The 26,841-nt window shown below is 36.8% G+C and overlaps 1 protein-coding gene across 2 annotated transcripts in view; it reads left to right on the top strand.

Annotated features, from left to right (window-relative positions):
• The window catches only part of AKT3 (AKT serine/threonine kinase 3), a gene marked incomplete at both ends in the record, with an annotated part of 284,201 nt that overhangs the window by 219,298 nt on the left and 38,062 nt on the right, over positions 1–26,841 (top strand). For both annotated transcript variants that reach the window (XM_080698324.1, XM_080698323.1), the window contains 3 exons: positions 3,547–3,675; positions 16,245–16,459; positions 23,271–23,358. In XM_080698324.1, coding sequence (XP_080554450.1) covers positions 3,547–3,675; positions 16,245–16,459; positions 23,271–23,358 — 432 coding nt within the window. The remainder of the gene's footprint in view (positions 1–3,546; positions 3,676–16,244; positions 16,460–23,270; positions 23,359–26,841) is intronic.

Raw genomic sequence — 26,841 nt, forward strand, 5'->3', positions numbered from 1 at the left:
TGTGTTTGTTTTTTGTGGTACTGGGGATTGAACCCAAGGGCATTCTACGTCTAAGATACATCTCCAGCCTTTTTAAAATTTTCACTATTAAACTGAGTCACCCTAAGTTATCATGCTCTGGCCTCCAGCTTTTGATCCTCCTGTCTCAGTTGCCCAAGTAATGGAGTTACAGGTGTACACCACTGTGCCTGGATCTTTGTTCTTACAGTACTGTGGATCAAACCTGGGGCCTGTGCCTGCTAGACCAGTGCTGTACCACAGAGCCACACCCCAGCCCTAAAAGCATGATCACGTAACTGCCCTCTCACTGAGAGAAATAGTGTTGTCCTTTTGTTGTTGTTGTTGCTTTGTGGTACTATGGAACTAAGAATTGGATCTCTGAACTACACCCCAAGCCCTTTTTATTTTTTATTTTGAGACAGAGTTCCACTGAGTTGTTGAAGGTCTGGCTAAGTTGCTGAGGCTGGCCTCCAACCTGTGATAGTCCTGTCTCAGCCTCCCAAGTGCTAGCATAGCAGGCATATGCTACCATGCATGGCTAATCCACATTTTAAATATACACTCTTTTCTCCATTCTTGCTCTTGCATCTGTCGTTCATGAACATGCTGCCCTATGCCCAGTATTGGAAACTAACTGTGGTGATGAAGCAGAACTTTTAAAATCTTAGAAATACAGCATAGGTACTTCATCATTCGATGACCATGTGCACTTGACATGATGTGGCTAATGAAGGCAAGAAGGAATACCATGAGACTCAGGAGAAAGAATCAAGAGAGATCATCACAAGTCTTTTTCTTCCTCCTCTAGATAGTAGAAGGGGGTCCTAAAAATCTATAAGTAATTACTAGAATCATGTTAGTATGAAAAATACTGAGGAAATTATCTCTACACATTGCTCTGCTATCTGTGCCACAGGTCTGCTTTAACACAGCTTTTAGGTGATTCTGTGTTTGCTGCAGGTTAGTAAATCACTCCAGCCATGTTTTTTAGGCCTGTTTTTATGGGATCTTTGCTAATGCTTCCTGCATAAAATAATTATTTTGTAACAAGAGTAGTGATTTAGTTGCTGTTCTGACCTGTCTTCATACAAGACTAGATTTGGTGATTTTTTAATATGTGCTTTTATTAGTGAATTTTAGTCTCATATCATCATGTAAATCATGTTGACAGTGATATGCATGCACACAGCAGTTGATATTTGGTGATTTTTTTTTAATTTGGGGATAATTTTCAAAATAATGTACCTTCATATGTTCATCTTTTGATGGCAAGTTGTTTTTTTCACTCAGCAAAATGACATTTTAGGATAGTGACTCCCAGCATTTGGGAGTCTTGAGACAAAAAGATCCAGGTTCATGGCCAGCCTCAGCTACTTAGTGAGGCCCTTTGCAACTCAGTGAGACCCTGTTTCAAAATAAAGAATAAAAAAGAGGGCTCAGGATGTAGCTCAGAGGTAGAATGCCCCTGGGTTTCCGTCCCCAGACCCGCCAAAAAAAAAAAAAAAAAAAAGTAAGAGAAAGCCAAGGCATAAGATAGAGAATGACAGACCAAGGCAGGAAAAAAAGATAACAGTTGAGAAGGAAAGCAGAGATAATTTTCATATGTGTTTGGGTGGATTTAGTAGTCTCTGCTTGATTTCTGGGATCCAGCTGATAAGAGGCTCATAAGGAACATCAAGGTATCTGAATCTGGGTGAAATAAAAGAATGTTTATTTTAAAGAAGGTTCATCATTATGTTTAAGGTTTACTTAGCTTTCTGTTGACAAGGAAAAGAGTGAGCTTTCTGAAGTATGCTGGATCTGAAACCTGTAGGGAATCTGTAGCTCACTCGGGCAGCACATTAGTGCTGCAAGGAGGGGCCCTGTCTGTCCTGATCACTGCTTCATTGAACATGACTCATTTGGATGCGTGTCTGCTTCAGGGGACATTTGACAGTATGCCAGAGAGAATGGTGCCATTACGTTTTTTGTTTGTTTGTTTGTTTGTTTGTTTGTTTTTTGGTGGTACTGGGGTTCCTGGAAGCCCTTCTACCTCCGGGCTACACTCCCAGACCTATTTTTACATTTTTATTTGGAAACAGGGTCTCATAAGCCAGCACGCGGGGCTGGCTTCGAACCTGCGCGATCCTCCTGTCTCTGCCTCCCAAGCGCGGGGATTACAAGCGTGCGCCACCACGCCCGGCAGCCATTACATTTTAGATGATTGGTGTCTGAACTCTCTCTGTATCAAACTTGATATTGACTGGACTTCAGGAAAGCACTTTCAAAATGTCATCACATTAAAGGGTACAATAAGTACTCCTTAAATAAAAGTTGGTTCTCACATTTTGTGTGTTTCTTCTGTCTAAAGCTATATGATTACAACTCAGAACTTGTGTCTTGGTGTGATGATAATCCTAGTGTCCGTTCCCATTGGAGGGTGGGCTCAGTTACATTGTTGTTATTTTTTAATTGTGTTTGCTTTTCACAGACTCCTCCCACCCATTTCTTAATTTTCACTTGAGGCAAATGGCCTTGTCATTTAGTTTAATCTTTAAGGTTGTCTTGGGTCTTTGTTGAATTAATAGATTTTTAAAATCTAAAAGCTTCCAACTTTATATTTCTACTCTGCATTTTGAGTGCTTGACTTTGATATTCTTTTTTTTTTTTACATTTAAAGGGGTTGGTACTTAGTACAAAAAGTTGTAAAAGAAGATACTTCTTTACCTTATAAAACAAAATTTAGGTTTGATTTACAGCTACCACCAAAAAACATTTTTGTAAGTGAATATTTTTTAATAACAATGGATTCCCAAAATAAATTGATGAAACCCATCTGTAAGTTTTTTAGAAGAAGTTGTTTCTTTCTCTGGGATTGTTTAAATTCCCTTCTATTAAGCTGGGCATAGTGATGCACACTTGTAATCCCAGTACTTGGGAAGTTAAGATGGGAGAATCTTGATTCGCGGCCAGCCTTAGCTACTTATTGAGGCCCTCTGAAACTTAGTGAGACTGTTTTAAAAAATATGGCTTGGAGTGTAGCTTGGAGGTAGACTGCCCCTGGGTTCCACACCCCCCCCCCCAGTACCTCAAAATAAAAAATTGCCTTCTATTGGAGAAAAAAAAGAGCATTATTATTTTTTCTTTTTTTCTTTTTTTCTGGTGTTGGGGATGGAACCCAGGGACCTTCTACCTCCAGGCTACACTCCCAGACCTATTTTATATTTTATTTGGAAACAGGATCTCTTAAGCCAGCTGAGGCTGGCTTCAAACCTGCACGATCCTCCAGTCTCAGCCTCCCAAGCGCAGGGACTACAAGCGTGCACCACCACGCCCAGCTGATGTTTGCTTTTGAAAGTTGATTTGGCTTTAGTTCTTAACTTACATGCTGTTTAGTAAGACATGTTTCTTTTTACACATGAGGCAACAGAGTAAGTACTGAAAGTTCTATTAACTACAACTAAGTTTTTATTCAATATGTCCCTCTTAGCATACAGTAATTTTTCAAAATGGTATTTTTCTGTTGAATACCATAGAACAAATTATGTCCTTTTTCTTCATACGCAGTTGGAGAATTTGATGCTGGATAAAGATGGTCACATAAAAATAACAGATTTCGGACTTTGCAAAGAAGGGATCACGGATGCAGCCACCATGAAGACATTTTGTGGCACACCAGAATATCTGGCACCAGAGGTAGGCCTTTGTCCCATTCGAATGTCTTTGGCAAAGGAAACCATACAAGCCTTTTTTATAATGCTTAAAATTCATAATACAAGTTGGGTGTGGGGCATGCTTGTAATCCCAGTACATAGGAGGCTGAGACAGGAGGATCTTAGGTTCACAGCCAGCCTCAGCTACTTAATGAGGCCCTCTACAACTTAGTGAGACCCTATTTCAAAAATAAAGAATAAAAAAGTAGGGCTGGGGTATAGCTCGGATGTAGAATGCCCCTGGGTTCAATTTCCAGAACCCCCAAAATAATAATATGCTTTTTTTTAAACCTAGAGTTCAACCTGAATCAAATATATTTTGCTACATATTGTCTAATGAAGCATTTTAGGGCCAATTTCACATAAAAATTAAATGTATAAGCTCAAGTACCTTAACTAAAGCTTATCAAGTCCGTTTTATTTCTTGGTTATACCCATTTTGTTTCATTTATTAAAATAATACAGTTGAATGATTTCAGCAAGATTGTTTACAGTTTTATAAACCATAGTAATTACTGGATTTGCAGTTTGGTGAGTTTAATACTGAACTACTAGAAATTATTGTATTGGGAAAGTTAATGGAATTACTATCTACATTTTGGAGTTCATATCAGTGGAAGCTCCAGACTAGTCGTTATTGTACTAAGCATTCCATAATAGTTCATTAGTTTATTCAACAAATTTTTACTGTGTGTCTGATACATACTGTTTTGTTTTGTTTTGTTTTGTTTCTGAGTTATGTGGTTACAGGAATAAGACAGAAAAGGACCCTAATCTCAGAGAACTTCTGGTGAGGGAGAATAAAAATAACTAACTGACATAATATCTCAAGTTCCTTAAAGGGAAGAACATCAAGGGTGTGGTGTGGTGTGACAAGCTTCCTCATACTGAGCAGTGAAGAAAAAAACAAGTTAATATGATCATAGACTTTCTGAATCAGGAAAACGGACAGGGACGACAGAGATATCTGCTTCATTTGTATGTAGGGCGTTGGCCACAGTGAGGAGGTAACTCTGGCTAGAGGCTAGAACCATCTAGAAGGGTCTTCAGCCCTATGTCCAGTTGCTCCTGGCTGTCCATTGGCACCTTCTTAGGGCTGTTGTTGTGTATGTAGTCTCTCCACATGGCCTGTGCTTCCTCATAATGACAGCTTTGGAGTGGTCAGAGTTCTTCAGCTCTGAACTCCTAAAGAGACTGTCCTAGAACAGGTTAGATGATGCCTTGCAATGCATGCTCTCACTCTCACTTTCTCTTTTTAAACCTAGGAAACCTTCATATGTTTAACTTTTTAAACATAGATCTTTTTTATAATTAGAGTTTAATTTAGAGTTCAGTTTCAAGATGGATGTGATGCCTGTAATCTCAGTACTTGGGAAGCTGAGACAGAAGAATCACGGATTCAAAGCCAGCCTCAGCAACTTAGTGAGGACCTCTGCAACTTAGCAAGACCTTGTTTCAGAATACATACATACATATATATCTGGGGGTATAGCTCAGAGGTAGAGTACCCCTGGGTTCAGTCCCCCAAAAAATGAAGTGTACAATTCAGCAGGGTGTTTTTGTTTTGTTTTACTATAATCACGTAGCTATGCAACCATCACCACTGTCTTAATTCCATAATATTTTTATCATCCAAACAAGACCTCATACTCATTAGCTCTTCTTCTCCCCCTATGCAAGCAACCACTCATCTTTGTCTCTGTAGATTTACCTATTCTGAATATTTCCTATAAATTCTATTGTACAGTATGGGGTCTTCAGTGTCTGACTTCTTTCACTTAGCAGATTGTTTTCAAGGTTCACCCATGTTTTAACATGTTAATAACTTAATTCCTTTTTATAGCCATATATTATTTCATTGTAGGACTTTAATATACCACATTATGAATTATGCCTGCAGCAATTGATGAATTTTTTAGTTCTATTTTTTACTATTATGAATCATGCTGCTTTGAGCATTCATGAGTGCATCTCTTTTTATGGCCTTGTTTCAGAAGTCACACAACATCATTTTAGTCATAGGCTCTTTTCTTGAAGCAGTCATAAACCTGCACAGATATTAGAGACATAGACTCCACCTCCACCATTGGAAAGGGTGTGAGATGGAGATGGGAGCTGTCATTGTTGCAAGTAGGATGGTCAGGGAAAGGATGCTTTCTCGGAGATCTGAATGATAAGAAAGCCAAGCATTGCAAGCTGTAGAGAAGAGAACAGCTGTTTTCCACTCAAGCTAGTCACGTCTGGAGGTGTTAGCTCTGATGGGTTGGGCTTCTATTTATTGAGCATCCTTGATGGACCAAATTCTGTATTTGTGCATTGCAATTACCATTTGATATTTGAACTAACCATTGGGCGATACATAGCAAACCCAGCTTTTTTTTAAATATGACGGAAGATGATTTAAACTCTTTTTTATATGATTTGTATACTGCTAGGAGGTGGCATAGGTGTAATTAGGATTCTGACTAGGTTTGCCTAACCATAAAACCAACTTTTACTTTTTTTTTTTTTTTTTTTTTTGTGGGTTGGGGATGAAACCCAGGGGCATTTGACCTCCAAGCTACACCCCCTGCCCTATTTTTTATTCTTTATTTTGAAACCGGGTCTCACTGAGTTGCAGAGGGCCTCACTAAGTAGCTGAGGCTGTCCACAAACCGCAATTCTCTGGTCTCAGCCTCCCAAATGCTGGGATTACAAGCATGCGCCACCACGCCCGGCTGAACTTTTACTTTTTAAACTAATGGTCCAAGAAAGTCAGAATTTTAAGGATACATGGAGATGTTATTGTGTTTTTAAAGAATGGATGCTTTGTAAATGTTCAATAGGAAAAGGTAATCAAAAGAAATTAAGTAGTAGAATAAATTCACAATGAAGAATAGTGTGGTGATAGCACCTGTATTCCTGGTCCTGGGAGGCTGAGACAGGAGGATCCTAGGTTCCAGGCCAACCTCAGCAACTTAGCAAGCCCTCTACAATTTAGTGAGATCCTGTTTTAAAATAAAAAACAGGCTGGAAGTGGTGCCGCACACTTATAATCCCCACGCCTGGGAGGCAGAGACAGGAGGATTGCGCAGGTTCGAAGCCAGCCTGTTTCCAAATAAAAATATAAAATAGGTCTGGGAGTGTAGCCTGGAGGTAGAAGGGTTTCCAGGAACCCCAGTACCACCAAAAATAAAAATAAAAAATAAAAAACAAAATAGGGCTGGGGATGTGGCACAGAGGCAGAATGCCCCCTGGTTTCAGTCTCTGGTAACACACACACACACACACACACACACACACACACACACACACACACGAGATCTTGTCATTCCTTATATAGTAACTATACTGATTGACTATAATAGTTTTTAACTAGGAATTAAATTTACTTTTTAAAAATGTTGAGTTTTTGTAAAAAAAAAAAAAGTGCTAAGATTTATAGATTTTCAACTAATATTTTCTTGACCAAGAAACTAGTTTATGTTACAGCCAGGACTTTAAAATTCTCTATTTTTGTAGTTGAATTAGGTAAAATTTTAGAAACACTGTTCCTTGTTTATTCAAATACAAGACCATATTTTCTAGAATAGGATTGTTTTCAAGAATATCATGAAAAACAAATTCTTTGTTTCTATGGAATTCAATTACCCTTGCTATACATTCCCATGAATGATGATATCCTATATTTAGAATACCAAAATTAGTTGTGTCACAGTTAGGGAAAATTATTTCTGAAGAGGATAAATACATCTCATTTCAGAAGCAGATGATCTCCTGAGAAACAAAGATACTGTTTTCTATGCAAATGTTGTCCACTGAAGAACAATACCAAGAATTTAATGTGAGTCCACTTGTTTTCTAAATAGGGAGTTTACATTTCACAAGAAATTATCAATTTCTTTTTAAAAACAAGTAAGAAAACATATTTATCTTCTTTAAAATATTACAAAGGTTCATGGTTAATAGATGTTGGTTCATAATTAAAATCTTGATATCTTATTTTTATAGAGGTGTGATCATAGTAGTTACTGTCTATAGATGACAAGCCTCAAAGTTCTTATGTAATTTTTTTTCTGGTACTGGTGATTGACCCCAGGGGCATTCTATCCCACAGCTACATCCCTAGCCCTATTCTATTTAGTTGTTTCTTTGCTTGTTTGTTTATTAAAACAGGCTCTTACTAAGTTGCAGAGGGCCTCACTAAGTTGCTGAGCCTGCAGTCTTCTGTCTCAGCTTCCCAAGTACTGGGATTATAAGCATGCGCCGCCACACCTGACTCTCATGTAATTTTAATTCTTATATTTTAAATATATATGTTATAATATGCATTTTTTGTTGAATGGGGGTAGTCTGAAATATGTTTTCCTTTACTTGAAAAAACTAAGGATTTAATTCCTTCATTCTGATCTCTAACATGAACCATCTCACTGGTGAGCACTCCCCACTAAAGAGTATTTCTTGCTGGGTGTGGTGGTGCACGCTTGTAATCCCCGCGCTTGGGAGGCAGAGACAGGAGGATCGCGTAGGATCGAAGCCAGCCGCGCGCGCTGGCTTAGGAGACCCTGTTTCCAAATAAAAATATAAAAATAGGTCTGGGAGTGTAGCCCGGAGGTAGAAGGGCTTCCAGGAACCCCAGTACCACCAAAAAAAAAAAAAAAAAAAAAAAAGAGTATTTCTTGAATGTTTCTTATATCAGGCATTGTGATCAGTGCTAGGAATATGACGGTAAGAAATGGCTTCATCCTCAAGTAGGTTGCTGCTTACTAAGATGATAAGATATGGAACAAGATTACTACTGTGCAGGAAGGAGACTGCTGCACTGGGATTCTACACAGGGGAGTGGAAGGGGAAAAAGCATGCTTCAGCCTAGGAAGGTCTGGGATCCCTAAAGGGGAAGCAGGAAGGGAATAGAGGAGATGGACACCCAGGAGCAGATGGGAAGGCAGTGGCATTGAGATGGGACCTGTGGGACAGGGGAATCACTGTGAGTTGAGAGCACAGGGGACTGATGTGGTGGGATCTAACCCTAACCCTGGCAAGAACTGAAACCATTCCATTTCCTTTGCCTTCACAGACACCTCGCACCTCCTTGAACCTCGATGTTTCTAGCAGAGGTCGTTATTAACACTCACCTTTTCTCTTTTCCTTCTTTAAGAGTTTCTTATTGTTTCTGAGATACTGGGGATTACATTCAGGGTCTCTCTACCACTGAGCTACATCCCCAGCCCTTTCTGATTTTTATTTTGAGACAGGTTCTTACTACGCTTTTGAGGCTGGCCTGCACCTTGTAATCCTCCTGTCTCAGCCACCAGAGTAGCTGGAATTACAAGCTCATTGTAATTCACCCAGCTAGCCTTTTCTTGATAATCATGTAAATTGTATTTATGTGTCAGGTCTGGAATGCATTCCTGACTCCTGTTTCTTATGAACGACTCAACTCGCTGTTAGTATTCCCCTCCTCCTGCTCTTGTAGAACTGTTTCCACAGTGCACAGAGATCTCTCTATAGCTTCTGTTACATGTAGCCGTGGCACTTCTATACCGTCTAACTCTTTTAATCTGGAAGAAATTATTTCTTGTTTAAAGATAAATGAAAGGTATTTCAAAGAGACTTCAAAAAGAATATTAGGAATTCGTCCAAAGCTAATTATTAAGTAGGCTGTATGTCAGACTCATAACAGGTTTGTAAAGAACTTAGGTTTAAATGGACTCAACTTGCTTCTTGTGGCAGAGACCACCAGGAAAAATCAATTCCTATAAATATGTCCTTTATCAGAAAAGAGAATATTCCTTAAAGTGTTTGTTCTTTTTTGATGAAGAATGGAGTTTATTGTGCAATTTTTCAGCCTGGGAAGCATTACAGATCTTTTTTTTAAAGAAAAAGATTGGATTTAAGAGATTACAGAGATTCTGCCCTCACTGGCATATAAACTCAACATCTAATGGGCCATATCTCCAAACATACATTAATGTGTATAGTTTTAGGTGAGAGCAGTTTTATACTTTCTTATATTAAAGGAAATAAAACTGGTCTTTTAATAAATTATGGACCATAAACTGTCTGAGAGATTTTGTTTTCATAATTTCTGCTATATTTCCACACCTAGAAATTATAAAAGAAATTAGAAATCACATGTAATTCTTACGATTGAATTTATGATTTGCTTTGGCTCCTGTTGAATCCAAGCCATTTGATGCAGTGCTAATTATTTAGAGTCTCAGCTTTGCTCTGGAGTTAGCAGTACCTGCTCAACTTTCCAACTGTAAAACAGTTTGAAAATCAAATGTAGCTGATATGCAAGACCCAACAAAATTAAAAGTGTTAAGTACGTTTTGGCAGTTCGCTTTTATTATGCCCAGTCCTCAAATGTACCAGCAGATCATCATCTGAATGTTAGTTATTTTTCACATGCTTATGTGATCACACAAAAAGTACATGCTAAAAAGAAGCAGATGGTGACAGATGGGGAGGTGGAATAAGGTGGTTTTGGAAACCTAGAGAAATGCACTTCTGTAATAGTGTAAAAATAAAAAGTATTTGATTAATTGAGTTAGAACTAACAAAAGATTATAAAAAATGGCATATTATTGGGAAATATATGTGTATAGCCATGGGTTATTCTTGAGAAATGTATAGACTTCTATTTTATTTATGTACAAAATGCTTTTATTCTTGAGAAACATATATACTTGTATTTTATTTTTGTACAAAATGCTTTTTGCCCCAATGGCTAAAAATGCACTTTTTGAGGTATCCCTTGTAGTTTTCAGAGCTCTTTTTATAATTTTACAAATTTTTCTTTCTAAACTCATGTTTACTATCTCATAAATGTTCTTAACAATACCTGAAATTTTTTGTTATAAAGTTTGCTTTGTTATGATAAATCATAGTATAAATGGAAATTAAATTTTTTATCAGTATAAAATCAAAGATACACATTAACTTCCTAAGAAGTTGCTAAGTGCACTAGGCAAGGCTAGTCTGAAGTAATACCAGTGTTGGAGAAAGTAGTTAGATGCTAACTTGATTGAAATATATTAGGTCGAATTTTACTTCATTATTTAAAATCTAACATAGAATAAACATGAACGGTGTCATTTTGAATACTCTTTCAATATTATCTTTAGAAAATCTTTAAGAAAGATGAATGAGACTAAAGTTACATATGTTTACATGTTTAATCTGTAGTGAAAATAGTAGCTCAGAGTTATATTTTGATTAGCTCTTGGACAAAGTTCCACTGTGTTCCTACAGATTGTGAAATTAATCTTAGAACTCCCAAGCTTTTTGTGAAAACAGTATGCTCTATATTTAATTAATAATAATTCATATAACACCTGACCGCCTTAGATACTTTTGAAAAACTTCTTCCTATTGTTCTAAAAAGGTCTCATCACCATTATTAAGGGAAAAATTAAATTCACAAAATTTTGATTTCACTTGATTTCCTCTAGGAGCATAATAATTAGATAGTTGTTGTCTGCTTTATAGGTAGAATTTATATTTAAAAGCTTCTGTCAGATGAATTGTCTTATTATTTGAGTGAATACATTTAATTTTCTTCTTTATATGGTGCTACTTTATGCTGTTTCTGGATAATATTAACAAAGTCTTCTCATTTTGTCCCATAATTAGGTATTAGTTAAATGTGAACTAAAATGAAATTATACCTTGTTGGTGTTTATAAATAGTGACTTTTTCTTATTTAGAGGCCTGTCAGTTCTTATTGTAGCTATTTTTCCCATAAACTTCTCGGTGTTTTATGATCTGTGCCTTTAATAGAATATTTGGTATGATTTTAGTCCAAACACATGAATTTAATTTTCAGATCTCTCAAGCATGAGAACATTCTCTAACCAAACTGGGAACACTGATACTAATCTATAGTATTATCTGGCTATTTTTACTTAGAAAAATAATTCAGTTTCTTAGCATCTCATCAAGTCTTATTGCTCTGGGATAAAAAAAAAGGGGAGTATGAGAAGACGTGTGCAAGTGTGACCTGTCAGCATTGTTGTATGCATTTATCTTCCTCTTGTTGAAGACCGTTTACTGCTCCGGCCTGAGCTTGCTTTTGGAAGGCACTGTTAGCTGAATGCAGTCATCTCTTTTTGGTGGGGGGGGGGATATTATTTGTTTGTTTTTTATTTTTATGTGGATCATATTGAAAATGGCATACATTCAGACTGTGCTTGGTCATCTTTATGCACATGCTGAGAGGTGGCCACAAAGCTCACAACATTCTGACTCATGGCAAATGGTGTTGACAAGTGCTGTCTCTTGAGAATTATTAGAGCAGTTCAGGAACAGTTGTAAATATATGTTTATGAAGAAAAGATGGGAAAACCACAAATTCATAATTCTTATGAATTGAAATGTATACTTCTGAAACTGCAATTTATTTAAAAATTCATATTAGAAGATTTTCTGTCATTTGTTTTTTAGCAAACACCTGTCATGTTAATAATACATTAAAAGGCTTCCATACATGACAAAGTACACAGATATATGATTATATATAAGACCCACACACATCAATTACCTGAAATATAAGGTTACCAGAAAAACAGTTTTTTTGAATTAACGGTAAATGGGTTCATCCCAGTTCGCAGTTTACTTTCACAGCATAGGTGTGCAGACAGTTTGTTTAGATGTTTGAATTTTCTCCATCTGTTCCATTGGGATTGTTGGAGCAATGAGGCACTCCGGGGCACATCCAGTCTCCTTGTGTAACTGCCTGCCTTGGATGCGCTGTGTGGCTTGGCTGGCGAGCTGAGAGAGCCGTCCGCAGCCTCCAGCAAACCCTCACTGCTCAAAACAATACTAGAATATGTATTTTTAAATGCTTGTTAGCCAAATATTTACATTGGGAACTTTAATTGATGTATTATTTTAAAATATGTAGTTTGTTTTTTAATATCATTCCTTGAAATTAGTGATTATTCAAAAGCTTATTCAATACTGGTCCTACACACACACACACACACACACACACACACACACACACACACACACACACACACCTGGTTGTTTTATAATGGAAGTGTCCTTACCAAATATTGCTAGAATATGTAAGATTAATTGATATTTGACTTTTCGGTTTTATATCTGAAAGTAAAGTGATTTCTGGCTCCTGGAAGGAAAATTGAAGCAGTTTATTTTCTATACCTGGTACTCTGGGGTTTTACTCGATGTGATCTCTTAGCACCTTTCAACCTTTGTGTTTTAATGTTCCAAATCTTGTCCTCTCTCTGTTTGGGCATTTGTGTTAATGTAGGTATAAAGTGCAGCTACAAATAAGGTCACAAAAAACAGTAGGGATGGAAGAAAATAGCAAATTCTGCATTGATATGTATACTTTGAATTTCATTTAAAAGTCAGTAACAAGGGCCGGGGATGTAACTTAATAGAAGAGCACTTGCCTAGCATATAGGAGGCCCTGGGCTATATTATATCCCTGTAACATTAATTTTATGAAAAACAAACACTTTTGATTCATTCAAGATAGATTATTTTTTACTGGATCATTTCCTCAGGAGCATGTTTTGATCATCAGCCTTTATGTCAAAACTATATGATAAAAATTTTAATTGAGTTAAAATATACTTTATTGGTATAGTACCTATATTGTATCACCATTTACCTACCTATGATTATTTTAATAACCATGAAATAAATTAATATTTTGCTAGAACAAAACAATCATTGAAGAAACTAGAAAGAAACTGTGCAGCTCTTAGGTTAAGAAGTATGGTTTTTATATGTCACTGTGGTTTTAGAAAAAGAGATACATTGAATAAGGGAAGACGTTATCTTCCAAAAATAATATAAAAGAGGCTGTTGGATTTGAAAGAATTAATTTGGCTTTGGGATTTCCAGAGTATTTCATAGTATTGGATTTTGATTTAGATCATTTTTAAGGGGAGAAAAAGAATATGGACAGTGGGAACATTTTCATAATATATATCCACATGCAGAATATTGTGATCACTTTTATTTTTATTTCTGTGTGTTTCACCTCTCAGCTGTCTTACAGATAAGAGTTGAGCAAGCCTGTCTTTAATTGAAAGCAAAGTATTGAGTCGAGAGCATGACCGAGTTATCAGGTTTTCTCCTCTTAAAGTTTACACATCAGTAAGACAGTGTGTCAGTATTGTTCAGTGCGGAGTGGTGCAGCAAACACTTCTGATTACCGCATTATGTGTCTGCATGTGAATTAAAATACGTATATTCAGAAGCAAAACCGTTTATTTTGAGAAATAGGGTTCACTTTACAAAACTAAATAAAATATATTTTATCAAACATATTTTTTACAATGCAGTTTTATTTTTCAGTTGCTTATTTCTCTTCAAAAATGAAAATCCTCTTTTTATGTACTCACTTTCTCTTCTGGCCGCAAACCAGGTATTTAAACAAAAATAAAGGATTGCCAGTTTTGCCAGCTGGGGATGAGAACCCGGCTGGTGAAATGTGGGTTCGGGAGGCAGTTAATCCAGCTTTTATGCTTTTTATGGGTTTATGAAAAAAGAGGTTAAAAACCACATTTGGCTCCTTTTTGTGTGTGCCACTCTTTTGTTGGTGTGGTAGGACTGCAGTTAAAGATTACTTAGATTTAAAATTTTTTGTTGTCATTAGGTAAAATCCTGTATCATTTAGATAAAGGCTCACAAACTACTATCTGGCCATGAGATCACTGAAATCCAAATGATATGCACAATATTTCCTTTCTCTTAAGAACCTAAGTAGAACTCCTTAAGCTTCTTTAGGTTTTTTTGTTTGTTTATTTTCTGTTTGATCGCATATGGTAGTATGAACAAGTAAAAATTTCAAAATTTTTTTGGCCAATGATAAAACCTAAAATTTGTTGTTCTATCAGAAAATAGTTTTCTTAGTTTGTGATTTATAAAAGATTTCTAGAAAAACCACTGGGTTTATGATTGTAACATACTAATTCAGTTCCTAGGTGTCTTTAACCATGAAATAAACAATAATACAATTGAATTTAAAAAATCTTTCAGAGTATTTCCAAAACACCTATGGAATAGATTTTTAGGTAACACAATTTTTTTAAAAAAATTTTATTCTTTATCTTTAAATACTCTACCAAAGTGCCTTTTGTAGTATTTATAGGTAACTATAACTATCAAAAAATATTGCCTGCAATTATATTAAATTTCTGGTGATTTTTAAATAAAAGTCAATAGGAGTAATATTCTATAAAATATTTAATTCATACCAAGAATATTTAGAATATGAGTACTACTTTGCTCTTATCAATTTTTCTCATGTCATCAGCTATAAGTTTTTTTTAATTAATGAAATTCATGCCTGTGGTTTACTTGATCTGATTTTCCCCAGACCTTGACAGGATCAAATAAAGTAAGCTTTAAGAGTATTCAAATATAGTTATTTAAAATAAAATGCTGAGTGTTACATATAGATGAGGAATAATCTGTTGAATGAGAAGCAAATCTGATAAAAAGATGAAACCAAATTTTACCTGGGACAAATGGTAAGTTGCCTTGTTTTGATGTGAACAAGTTTCTTTCACTTAAGCAATGTGATACTTTCACATCATTTCTTACCAAATTTTTTTTACATCTGATACATTTTAGAAAGCAAATGTAAAGATATATACCATACAGGTATTAAACCCATGTGTGTTTAACTAAAGTTGTAGTGTTTAATTAAAATTTTGGTTGTGCCTTTGAACATTAAAGCTTGTTACAAGCCATACAATGAACCTTTATATTCACATAACTAATTTATTTGAGTGTTTGTCACTTGGGTACTGCCCCTTGTTATATTGCACTTTTTCACTCCTGTCTCCATCTATTTGGTTTGTGTTATTTACTCTTTTTAAAACTTAGTACTTTAAACTTAGTGCAAGCCAAGAAATTTAGAACATGAGGACTACTTTGTTTTCATCAAATTTTCTCATGTTATCAGCTGTAAGGTACAGTACATGCTCTATAATCAGCACTGCCTGGCTTTCAGCTGTTACTTAAAGTCCGCATTAGTGGACTTAGAATGAGTAATTAAGTAGATCTAACACAAAATAGGCAAAAATCCTAGCTAACATTTTTTATTTGATCCTTAAATATATTCATTTACTGGGAGTATATATAATTTGGTCTCTTTTTGTACACTGACTTTCTGGATATTAAATATTCTGTGTCATATTTGCTGTGGTTTATACTTTTTGTTGACTACTTCATGGTTTTAGAGGTCAAGATCTCAGGTTGAAAGTTGGGGTGCATTTTTATGTGAAATTATTACATCTTGTGAATAATGAATTAAAAGTTTGTTTATAGCTGGACATGGTGATATATGCTTGTAATCCCATGACTTGGGAGGCTGAGACAGGAGAATCTCAGATTTGTGGCCAGCCTCAGCTATTTAGTGAGGTCTTCTGCAACTTAGTGAGACCCTGTTTCAAAATAAAGAATTTAAAAATAGGGCTGAGGGTGTAGCTCAGAGGTAGGTTGCCCCTGGGTTCCATTCCCAGTACCGGGTGGGGGGGGGGGCTTGCGTATAATAACTAATCATTTTACTGGTTTCACTTTTAGGTGTTAGAAGATAACGACTATGGCCGAGCAGTGGACTGGTGGGGCCTAGGGGTTGTCATGTATGAAATGATGTGTGGGAGGTTACCTTTCTACAACCAGGATCATGAGAAACTTTTTGAACTAATACTAATGGAAGACATTAAGTTTCCTCGAACACTCTCCTCAGATGCAAAATCACTGCTTTCAGGGCTTTTGATAAAGGATCCAAATAAACGGTAAGCCGCAAGTAACACTCCGTTGGAGTGTGGTTGGAAATTGTGATATGGAAATTAACTCAAATAAAACTAACTGCAAGATGCAGTGTATTTGCTGTAGACATCTTCCCACTGAGATGCTGACTTATTTTTAACTGCATAATGTAGAACATTCAAAAATTTTCATCAACTCTTTCTTGACTTGGAAATTTTATGCAGATTTATCAAATAAGATTTTCATAAGTTTCACTACCCATATTATGAGTGAATTGTTTCCTAATTGTCCAGTTGCTTGATCTTGTGGGAGTGAGAGAATTCTGTTTCTTCCCTTCATTTTCAAGGCCTTTCTATTTCTGCTGAATTATATTGTAGAAAAAATAGACCTTTTTCCATTTCCACCCCCCCCCCCCCGCCAATGTGGACATATCTACTTTTTGTGTGTGTATTTGGTACTGGGGTTGGAGCCTAGGGCATTGCACCTCCGAGCTACACCCCCAACCCTATTTTTTAGTCTTTATTTTCTGAAACAGGGACTCACTGAGTTGCAAAGGACCTCACTAAATAGCTGAGGCTGTCTGCAAACTGTGATCCTCCAGTCTCAGCCTCCCAAATGCTGGGATTACAAGCGTGTGCCACCACGCCCGGCATCTAACTACTTTTTTCTCATTTGAAAAATATTTTCTTTGCATGCATAGCTGAAAAATTGATAGGGACCAAAAACACTTTTCACATTATATTTCTGGTTTTTTTGTGTGTTTGGGCAGGGTGGCTCGTAATAACTGGGGATGAAGCCTAGGGACCTTCTACCTTCAGGCTACACCCCTAGACCTATTTTATTTTTTATTTGGAAGAAGGGTCTCTCTTAAGTTGCTGAGAGCCTCACTAAATTGCTAAGGCTGGCTTCAAACTTGCGGTCCTCCTGTCTCAGCCTTCCAATTACTGGGATTACAAGTGTGTGCCACCATACTGGCCTGTGTTTCTGTTTTGGGGCTCTAGCTATAACCTGAAGAGACCTGTAGTCCTTGCTCTTTGGCCTAGTGAGCCACATAGTTCTCTGTTCATGTTTAGAAATTCACACATTGTCTTATAAATCATGTGAAATGAGGTTAATTTTTAAGTGTTTCTTAATATATTTGTTTATATATGTATATATCTTCTCTCCTATCTAGGTATGTGTGCATGTCGGTATTTCCCTGATAGTCTATTACATCTTAAACATCTAGAGGAGAGATGATATCATACATACTGAGGTGTATTATTTTATGTTTGTGAAGTGCTTTTGTTTTCTTTTTCAGGGCATTTTCACATTTCTGCTCAACCTTGCTTTTACAGTAGCCTTGTAGGGCAGACATGTAGATGCTATTCACTTTCCTATTTAAATAGAAAACAGAGGCCCAGGACTGGTAGTATAGCTGTACTTGTTTGCTGTCAGCCTACCCCCCGCTCCATAGATAGCATGTAGTAGGTACTTAGGAACTGTTGGATGAATATGAGGTAAATTTCTTTTTTTTTTTATTAAATGTGTTTTTTTTAAATTGGTGCACTGTATTCATACATCATAGTGGGATACAAACTTTTGTAGACATACATGCACACATCACCCAGTCAGCCCCCCACCTGATCCCCACCCCATTCCCTCCCCATCCCTCCTTCCCGTGCTTGGCTTAGTGGTTGACATCTAGTATTATAGCAATTTATCCAAAATTAACAATGATAATCTCACGTAACAGTTTAATTTGTCTGATACCAAGCTTTTGATGACTTAAAGATAACATTTCAATATTTCTTTTTGCTTTCTTTCTTACCAGAGAATTTTTTTTTCTATTTTTTTAGGTGAAACTATCATATATTTATATATTTATTTTTCAGAAAAAAAATCTATCCTAATATGGAATATGGACTCTAGATACCCAAAACATCTTGAAAAAGAACAAAGCTAGAAGATATATATATTCTGATTTCAAACCATATAAAGCTACAATAATTGAAACAGTGTAGTACTGTTCTAAAGGCAGATATATAAACCATTGGAGTTAAATACAAGCCTAGAGCTAAATTCTTCCCTATATTGTCAAGTTATTTTTGACAAGGTTTCCATGAACATTTGGTGGTGGAAATAATAATCTTTTAACTAAATATTGTTGAAAATAATACTTACATGGAAAAGAATAAAATTGGACCCTTACCTAATCCCATATACAAATATTAACTCAAAAAGATAAAAAAAAAACGTCTGAGGTAAATTTCTAGAATGTGCCGGGCGTGGTGGCAAATGCTTGTAATCTCTCAGTACTTGGGAGGCTGAGACAGGAGGATTTACAGGTTCAAGTCCAGCCTCAGCAATTTAGCAAGATTCCCCAGCAACCTAATAAATAAAACCCTGTTTCAAAGTAAAGGAGAAAAAAAAAGGGGGCTGGGGTAAGGCCAGACGTGATGGTGCACGCTTGTAATCCCAGCATTAGGGAGCCAGAGACTGGAAGATTGTGGTTCACAGATAGCCTCAGCTACTTAATAGGGCCCCTTGCAACTCAGTGAGACCCTGTTTCAAAAATAAAGAATAAAAAATTAGGGCTGGGGATGTCACTCAGAGGTAGAATGCCCCTGGGTTTCATCACCAGTACCGCAAAAAGTTCAGAGATAGAAAGCCTCTACGTTCTAGCTCTAGTACCAAAAATTAAACAAGATAAGATTCTAGAATGTTAACAGTGTAGTACATAGTTTCTCTACCCAGAGGTAGACTGTAAAGAGAAGAGAGTTGGGAGGCTGAGATAGGAGGGTCACTGGTTAGAGGCTAGTAAGACCTCCAATCCAGCTAGTAAAACCCTGTTTCAAAATTTAAAAAAGAAAATTAAAAGGGTTGGGGAGAGTATAGCTCAAGTGTCATGCCTCTGGATCCAATCTCCAGTACACCTGGAACAGATGACTGGGAATCACTTATTTACAGGTGGAAAACGAGAGAGCCAATAGAGAGCAGTGGACAGTCTTTGGGAACACGATCAGTGACAGCATCATAGCATTCTTCATGTTCCCTATTGAGCTGCTTTAAATACTGTTGGATTCTTTTTGTATTCTTTACTGATGGCTGTCAGTTCTATCAAAGAGTGGTCAACTGTTGTTTTGCTTTTCTTCTCTGTTACTCTATTATTCTCCTAGTCTCTGTCATTTTATGCAGTTTATAATCTCATGACACATTTAAACTTTAGGAAAACAGAAATTCTGCAGTGTTTGTACTAGTAAAGAATCCATAGGAAGTAATGACTTAGTTTGGCATTCTAATATTGGAGTTCATTTTGAGCTGGGCGTGGTGGGGCACGCGTGTAATCCCCGCGCTTAGGAGGCTGAGACAGGAGGATGGCACAGGTTCGAAGCCAGCCTCAGCTACTTAGTGAGGCTCTCAGCAACTTAGTGAGACCCTGCTTCCAAGTAAAATAGAAAATAGGTCTGGGAGGATAGCCTGGAGGTAGAAAGCCCCTGGGTTCCATCCCCAGCACCACACACACACACAAAAAAATCATTTTGTATTATTTTAAACTCCTTAGTTGTACATCAGAGAGTCATTGATATTGCAATTTTTGACAAATTCACACTTTGAGGAAACCTGTGTTAAAGAATCTATCAGCCTCTAAAATGATTAAAATTATGGTCTTAGACTGTATAGCACTGATGGCTGATATTTTATATGTACTTCATAAATAATGTCATCTATGTCCAAAAGCCAAATTTTTGCTAATGAACTGAGATTTTACATGAAAATGAATAACTAAATTCAAATACAAGATGATTTTGATTTTTCAGTCCAGCTCCCCCATGTGCCTTCACAAGTATATTTCAGATATAAACAGTACTATAAACTATGAACAGTAAATGAATTGTAACCTACCTGTACACAAATACAGTAGAGTTCTGATTTTTTTTTATGGCAACTACTTTGATGCATGGTTAGAAATGCTCAATTCTTTTTAGAAACATTTATTTTGAGCCAGGTACAAGTACTTGGTATCTCATTACTTGGAACGCTGAGACAGGAGGACTGCAGGTTTTAGGATAGTGCATAAGACTCTTCAGTGAGCCCTTGTTTCAAAATAAGAAATAAAGCAGAGCATGGTATTATGCCTGTAATCCCAGTACTAGGGAGGCTAAGACAGGTGAATCACTTCAAGGCCAGGCCTCAGCTACTTTGCAAGACCTGCAAAAACTTAGTGTCACCATCCTTAAAGGGCTGGAGGTGTAGCTCAGAGGTAGAATGTCCCTAAATTCAATTCCCAGTACAGCTCCCCAAAACACACACACGCACGCACGCACGCACGCACGCACTCACGCACACACACACCCCATACCATACCATACAGCTTAGTGTTTCTGTTTTTCTGGTCCCCAACCTAGAAACAGAATGCCTTTGGGTAATCCAGTACTTATTTTTGCTTGGCAAGGAATCATCTATCTGCTGAGAGAGAGATGCACACAATGTGCAGCAGGATGAAAAGAGTGAGGGCAGAGACTAGAGAGCTAAGCAGTAATCAAATGCAGACTTGTCAGGTCAGAGATTCCAGATGTGAACATCGCTGTTAAAATGTGATCCAGTTTAAAAGTCCTATGTGGGGGGGGGTGTCGTCATTGAGAGAATTCTGTGTAGATCTGGAAGTAAGAGACACAACTTGTGGAGCCACTTATCATCAGTGGCATCCATTTATCAGCTAGTTGTTTCATTTCCATCCTGACAAAGTGTCAGAGGGTCCTGGGTCCTTATACCCAGAATTAATTAGAATTATGATTACTTGATTTCTGTGAACATACTTGGTTTTCTTCCTACTCAGCAATGTGTTAGAGTTGATATGTAGCAGTTCATAAGAACCAGTTATTATTTTTTTAGGAATTTTGTGAGCTGGATATTTAATATTATAACTAAAAATTTAATATAACTTTACAAATTAAATCAAGAATAGTAAAAGCAAAGATGATAAACACAACTCATCACTCCTTAATTTTTTTACACCTTACTATCCTCTGTTTTTGAGGGTATGTATGTATAGAAATAATATATAATGCTTTGCTACTGTGGTAGCTTGAAATTGGTTATGGTGACAATATTTGCATCATCAAAATTGGCTAATATTGGCTGGGCGTGGTGGCGCTTGGGAGGCTGAGACAGGAGGATTGTGCAGGTTTGAAGCCAACCTCAGCTACTTAGTGAGGCTCTCAGCAACTTAGTGAGACCCTGTTTCCAAATAAAATAGAAAATAGGTTTCGGAGTATAGCCTGGAGGTAGAAAGTCCCTGGGTTCCACCCCCAGTACCCCCCCACACACACACAAATTGGTTAATATTGTAAATCAGGGTTTGACTTCCTGTTTTCATTCTTTAGACTTAAAAGGTGATGCCGGGCATGGTAGCACAGGCTTGTAATCCCAGCGAGGCTGAGACAGGAGGATCACAGTTTGCAGACAGCCTCAGCTACTTAATGAGGCCATTCGCAACTTGGTGAGACCCTGTTTCAAAATAAAGAATAAAAAATAGGGCAGGGAGGAAGTCAAATGCCCCTGTGTTTCATCCCCAGACCTGCAAAAAAAATAGTGATGGTGAAAAGGGTAATAGTACAGATTAAATTTAAAAGTGTGTTGTGTCTGTGTCTGTTACATTACAAAATAACACAAAAAATAAATATTGCTTCTACTTTTCCCAAACTATTAACCATTACACAAAGAAGTCACATAACTAACAAGCAAATGAAGTTTGCTATATCTGTTTTATCACTTTCATCTTTAATTTTAACATAAAGTTGTCAAACAATATTTATATTAGAACAAATAAAAATTAACAAGAGTTTTCTGTGAGAATCATTTAGCTAATTTGCAAGAGAAATACTGTATACTTTATTACTTTTTGTAAATTTTGTGTTTCATATCCTTTACGTCAGTAAAATTTATAGTGAATTTATATGTGTATATATGCTCAATTTCCCCCTGAGAGCAGGTTATTAAGTATTTATCAGCACACATAATTTCTAAACATAAATCCGTAAGAACTCAATATTACTAAGTTCAGATTTAAGTAGGCTTCCTTTACTTTCTTTTCCTCTTTTTCATGTTCTTTTATTCTTCTTTTCTCCCTTTCACAATTCTCTTAGAGACTAATTTGTACTATATTAGACTGAGGAACCCAGAAAACACCTGAATTTCATATTGTGTCAGAAATTGTTAAGAATGCTTTCAAAAACTGGAGAGGGTATATTCTGCAATTTTTAGTTCATTTTGCAAGTTGCATAGCACATTACATTGTAATGGTAGTGTGTATAGTAATTAAACTGTTCATGGGATTCTTTTTGAGATATAAAAATAGTTTGTGAGTTTCTATCTATAGCAGTGCTCCACAAATTATTTTCTAATCAATTAATTATTTCAGATTTATAGTCACAAGGGTATATTTTGACTTGACTCATTCAAAAAGGAAGTTGGTTTAGGGAATTGACGGTAGTAACAGTTACTATTTATTGTGCTAGGTGCTACCTATGTGGTTTCTAACCCCAGGAGGGCTTATTATTCCCATCCTACAGATGGGAAAACTGAGTTAAGCCATTTTACATTGCCATACCTCTTGGAATTGCCAGATAATCTGTGTCCAAAGCTGTGGTCTCTTTTCCACTACTGCATTATTCCAAAGCTAGTTCTTAACAGAATATTAGGAGAATTTGATCTTACAGCAAAAACTCTTTTTACACAACTATTTATTTCAGGAATTCTTTATCACATGGACAAGTATACTTTCACAAAAACTTTTAATGTATTGGGCTTATGTAAATGTTTTATAATCACTTAATTTTATTTTTGTACTTATAGCCTTGGTGGAGGACCAGATGATGCAAAGGAAATTATGAGACATAGCTTCTTTTCTGGAGTCAACTGGCAAGATGTATATGATAAAAAGGTAGGATATCTTCGTGGCATGGTATGCATATATTTTGGCTACTGTGCTGAAATTAATTTATAGTCCCAAAATGAATAAAGTTTAATGATCCAATGATATTTTCCATTTTACTGTGACAGTAAAATAACTATTGAACCTTTTAGCACAGATTTTTATGTATAATTAGGACCCTCCCAAGTGCCTCTTGAAACGTTATTTAACATTGTCAGAAAACTTACTTTTCTCTTTTTTCTTCATAATAATTGTTACTTTGCTTCTGATTATCTCTGAGAAAGAAAACAATATACCATGTATTAATTTTTTTCTTTAGGGAAATTAACAAAAAATAACTTCAAATTTTGCCCTAATATCTTTAATTTTATATTTTTGAAGTTATTTTTTATTATTATTATTTTTATTGGTGCACTGTATTCATACATCATAGTGGGATACAAAAAAACTTTTGTAGACATATATGCACACATTGCCCAGTCAGCCCCCACCCGATCCCCACCCCATACCGTCCCTATCCCTCCTTCCCATGCTTGGCTTAGTGGTTGACATCTAGTATTATAGCAATTTATCCAAAATTAACAATGATAATCTCACATAACAGTTTCATTTGTCTGATACCAAGCTTTTGATGACTTAAAGATAACATTTCAATATTTCTTTTTGCTTTCTTTCTTACCAGAGAATATTTTTTTCATTTTTTTAGGTGAAACTATCATATATTTATATATTTATTTTTCAGAAAAAAATCTATCCTAACATGGAATATGGACTCTAGATACCCAAAGCGATCTCGAAAAAGAACAAAGCTAGGAGATATATATTTTCTGATTTCAAACCATATAAAGCTACAATAATTGAAACAGTGTAGTACTGTTCTAAAGGCAGATATATAAACCGTTGGAGTTAAATAAAAGCCTAAGGCTAAATCTTCCATATATTGTCAAGTTATTTTTGACAAGGTTTCCACGAACATTTGGTAGAGGAAATAATAGTCTTTTAACTAAATATTGTTGAAAAATAATAATTACATAAAAAAGAATAAAATTGGACCCTTGCCTAATCCCATATATAAATATTAACTCAAAATAGATAAAAGACCTAAATATAAATCGTAAGACTATAAACTTTTAGAAGAAAATCTGGGTCATAAAACCTCACAACATTGAAATTGGCAGTGATTTCTTGGATATGATTTCAATGGCACAGGCAACAGAAGAGTATACAAACTCCCTAAAAAATAAAAGAAAATATTGTATATCCAAAGACAATATAAACAGAGTTAAAAGTTACTGATAGAATGGGATAAAATATTTCCAAATGCTATATCTGAAGGTATATTAATATTTCAAATAAAATCCTAAAAATTAGCAACAATCAAAGCAAACAATACAATTTAGAGATAGGTAAAAGACTAACATAAATAATGAATCTCCACAGATAACTAATCTTAGTTGTCTGTTGGATGGAAAATCTTGTTTCTCTGGTTCTGGTGAGTGTTACCTATTTCTTCTTTGTAGTTAATCTCTTTGAGTATTTTCTCTAGCGCTGGTTTTGAAGACATAAATTCCTTCAGTTTCTGTTTGTCATGGAAGCTTCTTATTTCCCCATCTAATTTGATAGAAAGTTTTGCTGGGTAGGAAAATTTTAGCTGGAAGTTGTTTTCTTTCAGAGTTTGGAATATGTTACTCCAAGCCCTTCTGGCTCTCATGACTTGGTTTGGGAAGTCAGGAGTGATTCTAATTGGTTTGCCTCTGAATGTCACTTGGTCCTTTGTTTTTGTTGCCTTTAAGATTCTCTGCTTGGCTTCCACATTGGTCATTTTGACAATTATGTGGCGTGGGGATCCTCTTCTCCGATCCTGTCTAAAAGGAGTTCTATAAGTTTCCTGGACCTGTGTATCGACTTCTTGCTCTATGTTTGGAAAATTTTCTGCTATTACTTCCTTGAAGAGATTGTTGATCCCTTTGGTTTCACCTTCTTTTCCCTCCTCTATTCCAATTATTTTTAGGTTAGCTCTCTTAAAATGGGCCCATATTTCTTCAATGTCAGATTCCTGCTGTCGGATATTTTTTTCTAAATTAGAAACTATGCGTTCATTTTTGGAGTGATCATCTTCTAAGAGTGAGATTCTATTCTCCATGTGGTATAACCGATTGTTTGTACTTTGAATTGAGGCCTTTACTTCATTAATTGCATCCTTTATCTCTCTTTGGCTCTCTCTGAATTCTTTTCAAAATACCTCTATTATTTCTACAGTTATTTTCCTGATTTGATCTTCTAGAAATCTCTGAATTTCTGTTTTATCGGGTTCTTATGTTGTGGGTTGTGGGCATTCATTGCTCCATTGTTATTCCTCTTTTCCATGATTTCAGAAGTTTGTGCCTTCTCTAGGTTCTTCCCTTGGGTCACTTTGACTTCACTTAAGGTGCTCTGGATCTCGAGTCTGTGGTATCTCAGACCCCACTACTCCTTTACTGGGTTGTATCGCAGAGTCTCAGACCCAGGGAGTCGATAGAGGCTGCTTTAGACCATGGGGGGATGCCAGGTTGGGCGTTCTCCTATGGTGTGATATCTCTACCACCACCACTCCCCCACTGGGTCAAGTCCCTGGGAGTGCCATACTGGGATTTCTCCTCTGGGGCCCGCAATTTGACTCACTGTTGTTGAGTACGCAGATGGAGCTATAGTGGACTCGGTAAATTCACTGCTGCTGCCGCCGGTGGCAATATGGCGCCGCTGCCATGCCCTTGACCGTGAGGCTGGCGTATTTCTTCTCTGGTTTTGAGCTCCGCTCTTGAGTCCCTTCAGAGTGTGCTGAGCCCAGCCACTGGGAGCTTTAGATGCTCCCTGCGCGGAAAAATCTGCCAAATCCCGCCCGGCTGATCCGCAGCGGCTCACCTCGGCTCACTGTCCGCTGCTCCTCTCTGGAGCCTGGTGGGCTGTTGAGTGTGTTCGTCTGGAGCCATCCGGTGAGCTCACCGCTACTACCAGCAGTAAGGCGCTGCTGCCGCGTCCTTGGTCGTGAGGCCGGCTTATCCCCTCTGTGGCTCTGAGCTCCGTTCTGAGTCCCCCTCCTCTCTAGGTCTGGCGCTGCAAGGAAAGATGGCGCCCGCCGCTCTGCGCCGTGGCTCCGGCCACAGCCCTGCGGTCTGATTTCTTTCTGGTGTCTCGTTTTTTCAGCCCTCTTTTTCTCTGTCCCTTGTAATTACATTTTTTTTGTTTCTCTGTTGATGGTGTTTTCTGGCTATGAAAGGCGCTGATTTTGTGGTAATAGAGATTGGTTGTTAGCGGGGCTCGTAAGCCCCGCTTTTCTCGGTCGCCATCTTCCCAGCAAGATCAATATTTTTAATTTTAAAGTAAAACCTTGAGATTCATTTATGCAAATCTTTATTTTGAAAGGAATTTTTTTTAAATGTAGTTTGGTAGTTGAAGTTTAACAGAACAATAACTTTGTCGTTTTATTTGGAACTTCTCTAGTGGCTGAGATCA

Source organism: Muscardinus avellanarius (genome assembly GCF_963383645.1).
Source record: "Muscardinus avellanarius genome assembly, chromosome: 7".
Taxonomy (NCBI): domain Eukaryota; kingdom Metazoa; phylum Chordata; class Mammalia; order Rodentia; family Gliridae; genus Muscardinus; species Muscardinus avellanarius.